The 13,105-nt window shown below is 42.1% G+C and overlaps 1 protein-coding gene across 1 annotated transcript in view; it reads right to left on the bottom strand.

Annotated features, from left to right (window-relative positions):
• The window catches only part of MDGA2 (MAM domain containing glycosylphosphatidylinositol anchor 2), a 394,427-nt gene that overhangs the window by 176,797 nt on the left and 204,525 nt on the right, over positions 1 to 13,105 (bottom strand). Inside the window, exons 4-5 of the mRNA XM_055717155.1 lie at positions 9,898 to 10,094; positions 6,080 to 6,212 (exon numbers count right to left, since the gene is read on the bottom strand). Coding sequence (XP_055573130.1) covers positions 6,080 to 6,212; positions 9,898 to 10,094 — 330 coding nt within the window. The remainder of the gene's footprint in view (positions 1 to 6,079; positions 6,213 to 9,897; positions 10,095 to 13,105) is intronic.

Raw genomic sequence — 13,105 nt, forward strand, 5'->3', positions numbered from 1 at the left:
CTCTGATGCTTTGAAACAACAAACTTAAAAGGATCCATTCATGTTGTTATTATTAGATCTGGGCACTCAGATGTGCGATTCAGAGTTAGTTGTATCTAAAGTTACCGTTCCCAGCTCTAAAGGTTAAATGGTGAGTCACATGCAAACTGGTGACAGATTTTGATATCATCTGTCAACAATTAATGTTTGACACAGAGCAGAATTATGCTTGAAATACCATAACCACTGTATTTCTAAAGGAGACTGCGCTTGTTCCTGCTAAGCATCTTCAAAAAGAAGCATCTCCTGACCAACGTAAGGTCCAGGCCAAGGCAAGGGCGATAGGTCTTCAGGGCTTTCATCAGCTCTTACATAGACAATGACATGCTGGGGAGAGAAGACGTTACTGAATTCAAACAACCACTTCCACACCAGTGTTTTGCCTTCTAATGAATCACAGAGCTGTAGAATGATCTCCATCGGCAGGGATCTCTGAAGGCCTTTGGTCAGAGCCCTGCTTGAAGCAATGCTGATTAGATCAGATTGCTCAGGCTTCATCCAGTCAAAGTTTGAGCATCGCCCCCAAGGTGAGCAAACCCAGCTCCTTCAGCCTCCTCCCACACGTCACTTGCTCTAGCTCCAGATCATCTTTGTGGCCTCCACTGGTCTTGCTCTGGTCCATCCATGTCTTTCTTGCACTAGGGAGTCCCAAACTGGACAGTGCAGTCCAGTGCAGTCTCACAAGCACTGAAGAGAGGAGACAGATCACTGCCCTGCACCTGCTGGCTGCAGTCCTGCCAGTACAGCCCTGCTTGCTGTTGGCCTTTTTGGCATGGGCACATTGCTGGGTCATCTTCAGCTTGTCTTCAGGGCAACCCAGCTCCCTTTCTGCAAAGCTGCTTTCTAGCCAGTTGTCCCCAACATGCACTGGTACATTGGGTGGTTGCTTCTCCACAGGGGCAGAACATGGCACTTCCCTCAGCTAATTTCACAACACTCCTGTCTGCCCTTCTCTCCAGCCTGTCAAGACCCCTGTATTGACCACTGCTCCCAGTCTGGTATCTAGGAACTCGCCAAAAGTGCACTGGGTTCCATGGTTTTGGTGTTAATAATGACATTGTACAGTATTGTTCCTGGTTTTGATCCCCAGTGGATGACATGAGCAAGTGACCACCGGTTCTCCATCACGCCACCCTTCAAGCCCAAAGGTCCAGTCAATTTCCCACTAATCATTAGCATCTCACAAGTTTGGCTATAAGGAAATTATAGGAGGTCATATCAAAGGTCTTACTAAAGACAAGGCAAAAGGATGAGAAGGTGTAATAGAGGAATCAAGGTGGTGATTCCAAAACACTTGTAAGTGGAAACAGATGAGAAAGTTGTCGGGGAGCTATACCCATGAGAAGACACAACCTGTACCACTGTGCTCCCCCACCCCAGCAGCTGCCTTTGCTACCAGCTGTCTTCTGTGCTTCTTGCAGTTCTGAACTGTGAGGATTGGAGGAAAAATTTCACTGATTTCAGGAATATAAATACACTAAGAGCTCTAAGAGGGTGAAAAACATCAACGGGGAACAGACACGTGTAAGTGCCATGCACGATCTCTCCGAGGCCTTGGGGAAGAAAGAGGACAGTAGCAACCCCAAGAAAAGCCCAACGGGTAGAGTAGGAGCCAGAATCAGATCAGTCTGATTTCTTCTTGAGTACAGCACGGACATAGTGAGACAACAAAAGTGGGCAGTGCAGACAGAAAGTACGGAGGTCACGACTCAGTGTGACACCCATCCTCACAGCTGCTCCTCTTCCAACAGCATGGATTCAAGCACACACACTGAAAAAGTTGTCAGGATTCTTCCCCTTTGTCAAAATATCCCCTTGATTTTGTTGCAAAGCAGCTGCATTCAGTTTTACAACTCCCGCTTTCATCAACTTACCCAAATTAACATCTATGTGCTGATTTTAAGGGGACTCGGTCTACTAAAAACAAATTAGAGTTGCAAAATTAGTCGCTGTTCTTCCTCACATCTTGACTTCTATTTCTGCTCCTGCCACTCACTAGAAATCTGCCAGCAGGTGAATCACTTCACAGTGTTTCTGCTTCCCTTCAAACTTATCATCTATTTAGATAATAAATTTGCAGAGTAATAGCTGTCTTTAGAAACAAAGTGGGTCTGTGCTCAACAAGTGCCTCTACCTGCTGCTGTACAATATTACTGCTAATTGTCATCTTGGGCTTCAGCATATGCACAGTCACGTGCTTCTGAGATGCTCTCAGTTTCTCTCATTACAAAATCCACTCTGGTTTTTGTATTTTAAATTAGTCTGCACTGGAACAAAGAAATCCGTGTGTCTGAAAAACGATGCAAAGCACTCTGACTCCCGCAGTACCTACAGATAGACCACGGTGTGTCCAAACTTCAGACCCACGCAGAATAGATGTAATTTATGCACTGCTGTTGAATGAAGGGGGTGTGAGCATTCCTAATTACACCTATGTGTAACACTTCAAACCTGCACCATGCCCAAAGTATACTGATGAATACATGTTCATCTGATGGCATCAGCTTAATCACCTCTAATTATTCAAGGAGAAGCACGCCTTTGGATTGGTTCTATCACTGCAATGGACCGTTACTTTGGCGATGCCACGACACACAGCCAAATAATCAGCAAGACAGAGTGAGCACAGAAAACAAAAAGGTCACAGGGACAAGCTGGCAGGCAGCACTGAACAGAAACCTGAACGACTCATCCGAAGACACACCTGGTGTTCCTCAAATTAGCCTCTCAACCCAGGTGTGTACCAAGGAATAAAGATGTATGAAAGACTCCATGGCACGAACAGCAGCAGCAGAGCACCTGGACCTGCAATGCTCTCCTTGGAACAAGCGTCTACATTCGTGCCCAAGCCACCTACAGCACTCGGTGAGGGAAGGCAGGGAGATTTGAGAGTGCTTGGGAGAAATAGTCAAAAACGAGCGTTCACGCACCTCTGTCGCAGTACCCTCTAACAATATTGGAAGATCGTCAAGCAGACGTTCAACGGGTGACTTGACTATCATACGTGAGAACCTCGGTGGCCCTGGATGGTAGCAAGATACAGTCAGAGCAGGAGGGATTTCCAGGCATACAGGAATAGTGACATTGGGGTTTTTTTCCACATCTGCTGAGCACAGTTCCTCGAGCACAATCTGCCAATGCTCCTTACATGTGACAAATGCTCGTTACAGCATGCACAGTCCTGCTGCGCATCAGTGTGCGGTGGCGATCAATCAGGGCCAGCAGGGAGCCAAGGTGCTCCCTGCAGCACAGCAGCTTCCCAGCCGCCGTGCACGCACCGTGTCCATCAACCAAGGTGAATGGCAACCCCCCCCACGCAGATGGTCCGCAAACCCTCACAAACCCCATCTGGCTGCTGGGACAGCTGATGTCCCTGAGCAACCCAAGCTGGAGTGCACATCCACAGCAGTCAAAAACCTTCCTGACTTTGCCCACAAGTCAATCAATCAAAGGCAGCCTGACAAATCATGCAACGGTCCCTGTATCCTGCAAGAAAAGCCTGAACCCAGGCAGCCAAACCGCTGCTGGAATGAGATGGAAACCCACAGCTGCTGAAAGCCTCAGCTATTCTCCTTGGTCAGCTCTCACCAGTGACAGTCAAGTTCAGCAAAAACTTCTCACACCAGTTATGCTTAACAGACCTGGTAAATGCAGAATAGCCAAGCTGCAAGCAATTTTTCATTATGATCACACAATCTACAGCTGAATTTAAACTCAGTTGTAGCCACACTAATTACAGTAAATATCGTGCATGTTTGTCACCTTACAGACACTTCTGTTTGTCTCCCCTTTATTTCCATTAGGTAGGTATCTTCAGTATATGTCTCCAGCTTTAAATTAAAAATAGGTGGACAGGCTAGGAGTGCTCTATACTGAAACGGAGTATCAAGTTCAGGCTCTGATTTTCATTACTTGGGATTTATGCTGGATTATTCTGGATTTACAATTTGTACAACTTCTATGAAGTTACACCAGCTGAAGTCCCACAGAAGAGCTTCTTTATCAGATGATGTGACAGCAAATGAGAAAACTTCTGCCTCAGAGTCACCAACACATCAGTCATTGTCTGTAATGAATGGCTGCAGTAATTACATATTTAATCATCTAATCTTGCCCTTGATGATGGTCACAACCAGCTCTTCATGAGACAGTGTCAATCCCTGCAATTCTTCAGGCTTCTTTACTTTGGAAATTACTCCAGAAGAGCAATTCCTCCTTATGTAGCAAGACACCCTTCTCCCAAAATAAAGATGACATTCATAAGGTGGGAATAATTTGTTCTTTTTGCAAAATTAGATCACAATCACCTGTCCTCAGTTCAGAATATTTATGCCATTAGATGTTCCCCCGTTACTGTAATGCAAATAAAGTTCTGTTGCAGACGAGGTCCCACATGAACAGAGACCGTCCTGGCTCCCACAGCAGAACGATCACGCTGACAAATGGGGGCAGTAACAACTCTCATACTCTGCTCTCATGGACAAAGGTGGATGAGTTATTACCGGTGCTGAGAGGAAAGATGCTCCCAACTATCAGCTACATCCCTCCGTGGGCGACAGGCTTTTGTATCTCTTCTGGTATGAAATCAGAGCAACTAATGAGGGACAAACTTGACATTATGATATTTCTTTTCCTGCCAAAATTAATGAGGGAGTAAATTAAGGGCTTCCAAATAATTTTGCCAGATAACTTTCGGAACTGACTGTAATTCTTCTACTGCCAGTGGCAGCTTTAAACCTGAGGTCTGAATTTCCTTTGCAGTTGGTTGTGTACAGTAATGGTACACACCACAGTTCTTAAGTCCCTGCTGTCAAATCAGAAATTCAGAAAAAGCTGAAGGCAACTCCTTGGAATAAAGCTGTGTGGACAGAAATAGCGTGAAATGTGCAAGTGCAAATACAATTCATAGTTCATTTTAGCCAACCTCAGCACATTAATGACTCAACTGTTTTGTTCACTTGCAATCTGCTTTCAGTGCCCTGAGGCATGTGCTATTAAGGCATAACCCAATGTAATCTAACCTGAAGTCTTCAATTGTTACAAAATTTGTTGCAGAACTGCTCTCCAGAAAACACTTCTCTGAAATTTCTAATTATTTAGAAATCTAAGCTGAGAACTTTACTCTTTGGCATCAGGTTTATAAACCGTTTCAGACACCTCCTCTGCACATCCTGGACACAGAGCCTTTAGGAGAATTTAAATCTGTAATTTCCATCCTCCTGGAAACCAGCACTCCCAATTCCACTTCTTGTGATCAACCACTGGCAAGAGGCTCTCAAAATAAAGAGCAGTGATACAGCCACAAAGAGAGGGAGATATACAACTGACTGTTAGCTTGGTCAGGGGCAAATCCAACCAGAAGAGCAAATGCACAGAAAATGCCATAACGTGGAGACAGGTTGGTCAGAGACTATGGCTAAATGGCTCGTTATCCTCCTGCAAAGCATTCAACACAGCTGCTTGAATATTTTCATTTGAACCAATTAAATCTGAAAGAAAACATTTTTGTATAAATCAATGTAAGAAATGATGTTTAAATCAATGTAAGAATACATGAAATCAATCATATACAATCAATCATTGAAATCAATATAAGAATATGAAAAGGTTGGGTTTTTTTCCTAAAATATGATGTTGCCCAAAAATAATTAGCTTTCAACAAAGCCTTGAGAGATGTAATTGATGTATTTGAGTATTTGGTTTTACTTTATGCCCAGCCTTGACTGATGTGCCCCTTCCTCTTACCTCACTGCAGTATCTTCTCTGAAGTTTACCTGTAACAATGAACCTCCCTGACACTGGGGGGAAATGTGAAACTTGATACAAACCCTAGAGAGCGATAAATTGAGAGCAACAAATCACAACTCTTCAAATCCTAACTTTGGTGAGAAAAAAGAAAGCACCTGAAAATGTCTCCTCCGACTGGCTCCTGAACAGCTCTTACTGCTGTATGCAAACGCTTCAAGCAAGAGAAACCACCGAAACATGAATGACCGTGGGGACATCCAACGGCTGTGGAGGGTCGCTGCTGGAAGCCCACCTGTTTTATTAGAGAGTCGGAAGGACACCATCTTGTCAGGGATGCTGCAGACATTCCTCACCGAGGCGATGCAGCTGTAATTCGCGTAGTCCTGAGGTCGGAGGTTCTTCAGCTTCAGGATCTTTGTTTCTCCCTGCGCGTGCAAGAGAGAGTGTTAGGAAGGGACCGAGGCAGAGGAACAAGCAGGGATGCAGGAAACACTGAGACTGGCTTTCAAGAGGCAAAGGCAAGACGCAGAGGTGGCTCATTAGAAGCAGATGTTGAAGCTGTCCAGAAAACATCTTTTACTTAATTACCTGAAAGAAAGGCAGCTGGCACAACCTAAAACCATAGCCACACATATATTAAAGGTAAAAGAAAAGAGCAGTAAGGGAGAAATTGGTTTGACAGAGTCTTGCAAGCCACAGCATTATTCAGGATAATATATCTTAAGGTACAATCTACATGATGAAAAAAATCACAAGGTACAGAAATCCTGCTGTTTTCCTTTGAAAATGAGCTGCTGATGGATTTTATTTTTAGCCAGCAGTGTAAATGATGGAGCAGGGACCTGAACAGGGTATGAAATGAAGGAGTTCCTTCAAACACAATCAAAAGAAAACTCACAAATGTGAGATTTCTGCTGCAGTACTATGTGAAATGGGCACCGCAGAACCAGATGCTCAGGAGAAAAAGTAAGTTGCTGAAATATGAATGTAAAACCTTACAGCCTTGCTAGGAACAAAAGTAACAAAAAGCCGAAAGGCGAGTTAAACGCAAAATCCTGAGCAGGCAGAGATGTCATGGGGCAGTGCAGGGAGGAAGAAAGCATGGGGAGCACAGCAAAACACAGCGGGGTGTCAGGCAGGAGGACGCAACAGCGTGGAGGGCTGCAAAAACATCAAATAAATCTATATGTACTAAAGCCTGCACATTATTCGTTCTGGCATTAAAATAACAAACTTCCTCGGGCTTTCAATCTCCTCCTCCAGCTGCTTGCTTTTAAGTCTTTGCCTGTGTTGACGGTGATAAGCTAAAAATGCATTATGCTTAGACAAGGCTAAGGCAGAAGCCCAGCCCAGTGAGGCAGGCACTCTGAACAGGCGCACAAAGCATCACAAGAGCAAACTTTGGAAAACATCCATTATCAGTGTCCAGTTAAAGTTGAACGACTTTTAACATTACCACAGCTTGAGCAACGTATCTTCTTTTTTGTTCTTTTTTTTAACAATATCATGTGCACCAACTGCCCAGGCTGATATAAGCAAAAACATGGTACTCGGTGAAAATGCATGTACAGAACTAGCAAAAAAAAAAAAAAAAAGATAATGGCTCGCCAGACAAGAAAAGAAATAGTCGTTGAAATCAAGCTTGGTAGACGTTTGGAGTATTGGAACTGAAGTGCTTTGTATGTGTAATCAGTCCCACAGAAACGATGTGATTAAAATGAAGCACATGCTGATTTAGTGTTTGCAAGACCAAGCCTTTGAAAGGCTGCTCCCAAAGCTAAACACCCTCCTTTCAGAAGAGGTTTATCTGGGCTACAGAAATGCCCGATCCAAGTTAGCAAGAACACAGCGACCAAAGTCACTGAGTTCTGGGAACACAGAGCAGCTACATCCTATGAATTCAATCGTCAGCGCTGGACTCCAAGTTAAACTCACAATGGGAATTCTGGATCATGCCCCCAGAATGCAAAGATTTGTAAAAATTGATATATTTTCTTCATTGGTTTGGATAATTAGTCTAATTGTGCCTAATTGTGTAATTATTGTAAATACGGTATATTTAATCTTGTACTCAGGCTGTGCAATTACAATGTGCAATGAGGATGATGCAACTCTTAGGAAAAAAATTCTGCATCAAGATTTTTGTTTTGAAAAGTTTAGTATTTCAAACACTCCCAACAGATGAGAATGTGTACGCTTGTTAAATTTCTTTCCCCAAGGCACCTAAAATAAGTAACTGACTTTACCGTATTCATTGAAAAAACCTGTTCAAAGTTCAAGAATTTAGCTGGATATGCCCAGTTTCCCAGGTGCCTTTATGATTTAATAAAACAAGAAAAACACTGGTAAGAAAAACTTTTTGGGGGGTAAAACACGTGACAAAATTTAATTGTGTTACGACTTGTTTTCATTTAGATTTCATGTCATTTTCAGATTGATAACCTGCCTTCGAAGCACTGAACAAAAAAATGCCACCTTAAATTTGTATCTCTTGATGCTCTGAAATCAAATCCCCTCTATCCCTCTTCACATCAGCTCCTACTGTTTGTTATCTTATCATGAACTGAACCAATTATTCAGAGATCTGCAGTAGGTGTTTATGACTTTTGAACCTTCAATTGTATCTTCTCTTATAAACACATATCAGATCTTGTAGGCACACAGACAAGATACACTAATTCAAGTTGACCTCCAATAAATGTAAAAAGGTTATGGATAAGCTTTCAACTATCAACATAACAACCTGATTTATTCATTAACTCAGCCCAGACTGACATTCTAGGAAGAATGCTCCTAGTAACCTAGAAAAAAAATTTTTTATATATATATATAAATATTGAATCTACTTTCATGTGACACATTTTGTTAGATATATTCTTATTAGATGATAGGGAAGGTAATCATCCACATTTCCATATAGAAATATAAATCAAAAAGTCCCACATCAAGAAAGTCTCTCACTTTTTAATTAAAAAATCTAAAAAATTCAGTTTACACACTTGAGTCCAAGGAAACAAGCCACAGATTTGCTAAACTGTGTCCGTACATGTTAAATTAAAAATAATCTCATCACATTTAGAAGACCAATGACTTGACTATGTAATCTAATTCTCATCTCTGCAAGGTTCCGGGCTACATGTTTCTCAGTAAAATACCAAGCCATGGTAGCAATATAAAGCTGTCAAGTACAATAAAAAGAAAAATTGAAGGTGCTCTCAAACCATTAGCTGAAAATTATTTATGAAAGTTGCAGGTTGCTTTCTGCTACGAAGACCAAATTACCAGGCAGTTTGCACTTCTGTCTTTACTCATTATTGCTTGAGATTTGCCAAACCAATTTTTTCTCCTTTTTCCTTTCTTTTTTTTTTTTTTTTTTTTTTTTGGCAGACACCATCACACATTTTTGTTCATAGACAATAGGATATGTCAACTTTTTTACTCTGAGACTGTAAAATGTCCCAACAATAAATTAATCTAATCTAATCTGACAGACTCTTTTGATGGCCCAGTCTGCCTTCATGGCTGTGAGCAAGAGTCAGAAGACTTAAAAAAGCATTCCTTTCCATTTTTGCCACCCTCATCTTTTAAGTGTGTAATTCTGTAACAAAAACTTATATTCAAAGAAATGAAAGGCAGAATAATAACAAAAAAAAAAAAATCACATAAAAAACCACAACACACGGAGTTGCCATAGAGTTTAGCCTTCTTGAAAAGCTTTTTAGGCTGTAACTCCTGTGCAGAATCACTTTGTATTGTATTGGCGAAGATTAGGAAATAGCAGTCAAATCAGAGGTATGGGCTTGCAGTGCCCAAGCAAAAGGACTTCAGACGGGATCCTGCAGATAGATAGCACTCACTGTGCATCTTCCCATAATTTCCTATTTCATAACTTTACAAAAAAAACAAAACAAAAAAAAAAGACATTATTTTATATTAGAAAGTTTCATAATAACACACAGGGGCATTTGTGGCAGGGTGTCGTTATCTGGAGGGCATGCCCACTCACCCACACCACAAACTCAGCGGGGATAAATGCAGGCAGATCCAGTTACAAACAATCTGGTGCAAGTGGCCTAAGGAAGGACCAAAATACTGTTCTTTCATTCCTACCTGGGTAAAGAAGGGCTCATAGATCTCCACTCCTTTATCAGACCCTTGCAGCAGCACCTCTTGGCCGCGCCGCCAGCTGTACCGAACAGGCGGGTTGGAGTTGGCGACGCACCTGAGAAACACCGTTCTCTCATAGTAAAACTGCTCTTTTGCTTCCCCGATGCTCTGGTGGACTGTTACTATTGGATCATCCAGATCTGGAAAAACAGAAAGAACAACTGAGATAAAGTCAGGCTTCAGCCGACTCTATGGCAGTTCTGCGCTGGGAAGCACAAGCATTGCCCTGCACACAAGTCAACAGCAAAATACAGGCAATACAGCTTTAAAAACCACAAACGTGCATTTTATGTCTTTTGAAGCAAAAACCAGTTTTAGAGTTTGTTTTCATTTGCACAGCACCTACCAAAACTGGCTCTTCATTTACAACTCAGGCTTCTGGATGTAACAATCAATACATATGTTGTCATGTATGATCATGACAATCACATTTCTGTTACGTTTCAACTAATACTTAGGTTTCATTTCGTTTTCATCTTTACTGCTTCCTTCTTATCTGTGATTTTAATTTAAATGTCTTTTAGACAAAATAGTTTATAAAGCTTTGGAAATAAATAGACCGACTAATTTGCATTCTAATGGTAGGATCCACTAGAACACAGATCACGTGATTGTAGCTGTTTTCCTTTAAAGCAGCAATTTAATACAGTAACTTAATGCATATTCCCTTATTTTAGTTACATGCATTTAACTTCAGGCAGGTAAATTTATCACAGGCTTTAGAACACACTTCTCTTGATTAAAATACAGATATTGTATAATTACTCCCAGTGCATCAGCTCAAAGAAAAATAGACCCCCACAACAGAATTCACTCATCTTACATAAGGAAGAAATAATGATAGCCTTTGGAATATAAGTACACCTAACTAATTTATTTGGGCTTTATTCCATCAGGAACAAGTAGATTCCTGTTTGCAGGCTCTTACTATTGTTTATTATGAGCTTTCTCTAAAGGAACAAGTACATCAAAGAAAGGGGGGGGGGGGGGGGGAAGAAACAAAACAAGAAAAACAATGGCTATGTTTACTAAGTGCAAGTATGTGCTTAGTAAGTACACTTAGTAAGACACTCAGCTTCCAAATGACTGGTAAGGAATTTGCTGGTGAACTTCAGGGAGAAGTTGCGCTGCCTGGAGGGCTGGCAGCCAAGGGGAGTTTGCTTCTTTAAATCCAGCCCCTACATTTCAAAGGTACGTCCAGGTTTGGCTCCAAAAGTTACCCACAGAGAGCAGGAACAATTTGCCTAATTAAACATGTACCGATCTGATCTGCAAGCACCCAGCAACACCACATTCCCACGCGCAACTCAGCCTCGACTGAAATAATTTCAGAACCTTATCAGCAGTGCTTCTTCCTTAAAAACAAAATATAGATAAGTAGTGCTTAATTAACTGCTCATCCACAAATTTAACCCTATTTTTGCAAAGCCTTGTGTAAGTAACTACCCAAGTGGCAATCGATCAGATGTATTTGAGCCATGATTCAGAGAAATGCAGAATGAGGTGCTCAAATCTTAGCATGCCTACTGGTGTCAAAGGGAACGCCGTCACACTCCAAGGCGCCCACACGCTTTAGTCCCTTTTCAAAGGTGTTGGAGACAAGGACAGCTGGTTTGGGGAAAGCATCCCCTGCATTTTACTGCTATGTCCCTTCCCCAAGTACCACTCAAACACCACTGCAACCACCACAGCATAATGTGTGAAAGGGACCATCAGCGCAGCAGTTCTTGAACAATCCAGGGGTTTGACAGTGTTTAAAAAATGAAGGTGAGGCAGAGGCATGTGCGATTATTGAAGCAAGCCCCTCATTAACAAACTGAATAGAAACATCCACATTGAAAAGCAGTTTGCACTTAAAAAAATATTCTGTAGATGCTTACGTTTTGATTTGTATAACAAGGGTAAAGTCTGAGAGTCTCTGGATTAATTAGAAACAAAACATGTTCTAAAATTTGGAATAATGCAAGCAATAATACCTTGTAATGGTGCATGGATTTAACGTAAATGTTACCTTCGTTCTACTCTACAAAACATTTAATTTAATATCACAGAAACAAATTATGAAACCGTTGCTCCAAATTAGGATGGCATTTTCTAATGAGGTTTCATTTTTGTTTCAAAGGTTATTTTAAATCGCAGTAGCATTTGAAAAGGGATGAGATTGCCAAAACGTTACATCTTCTACTCATGCACTAGAAAATAAAAAGGAGGAAATTAGCTTGCTTCAATTTCTAGGGCAAAACACCTGTTCTCTGTATTTTGATGAAAAACGGAACATTTCACACATGAATGCTTTCCAGGGTCTGCTTATTAAAGCACATCCCCAGACCACAAACGAGGATGACTGGCAGCCAAGAGCCTCCAACACTGAGCCAGGGACCACTCACCAAATCTCCCACCCTTAGATGAAGGTGCATCCTCTTGTATCCTCTCAGGTGAAATACGCAATAAGTCCAAGTTTTGACTTAGCTTCATTTTGATGCTTTGAATTTACTCAAAACTAGACACAATAAAACATTTAAAGCCTAAACCCAGCAGTTAAGGCAACTGTGAGGCCTGCTGCCAGGGTACAGTGGCAATTAACACCCTGACATGAGGTAGGCTGAGGCTGACTGGCCAGAAAACAGCTTTGCAGAAGAAGCCTTGGAGGTCCTGGTGATGAAGCTGAAAAGGAGGTGGCCAACACATCTCAGGCTGCAACAGCAAGAGTATGGCCAGCAGGTCCAGGGAAACGGTCCTTCTCCTCTGCCCCATATCTGTAAGACAGCATCCTGAGCAATCTGTCAGGTCAAGCCACGGACATACTGGAGCAAATGCAGAGGAGGCCACCGAGATGACTGGAGGGATGGAGCAGGTGCCGTACAGGCAGAGGCTGGGCAAGCTGTGTTTGGCTAGCCTGGAGAAGGTAAGATGAAAGGAAGACCTAATCTCTACCTTCAACCGACTACCAGGAAGTTACAGAGAAGATGAAGGCAAACTCTTCAAAGTGCACAGGAAAAGACCAAGAGCCGACAGGTATAACTTGCACCAAGAGAAATTCCTCCTCATTACAAGTGAAAACAAATGTCCCCGTGCAATGGGACAAGTGCTGAGAGAGGCCACGGGCTGTCACCCTCGGAGACATTCAAAGCCTGACTGGACACAGCCGTGA

This window comes from Falco cherrug, chromosome 7 (genome assembly GCF_023634085.1).
Source record: "Falco cherrug isolate bFalChe1 chromosome 7, bFalChe1.pri, whole genome shotgun sequence".
Classification (NCBI taxonomy): Eukaryota; Metazoa; Chordata; class Aves; order Falconiformes; family Falconidae; genus Falco; species Falco cherrug.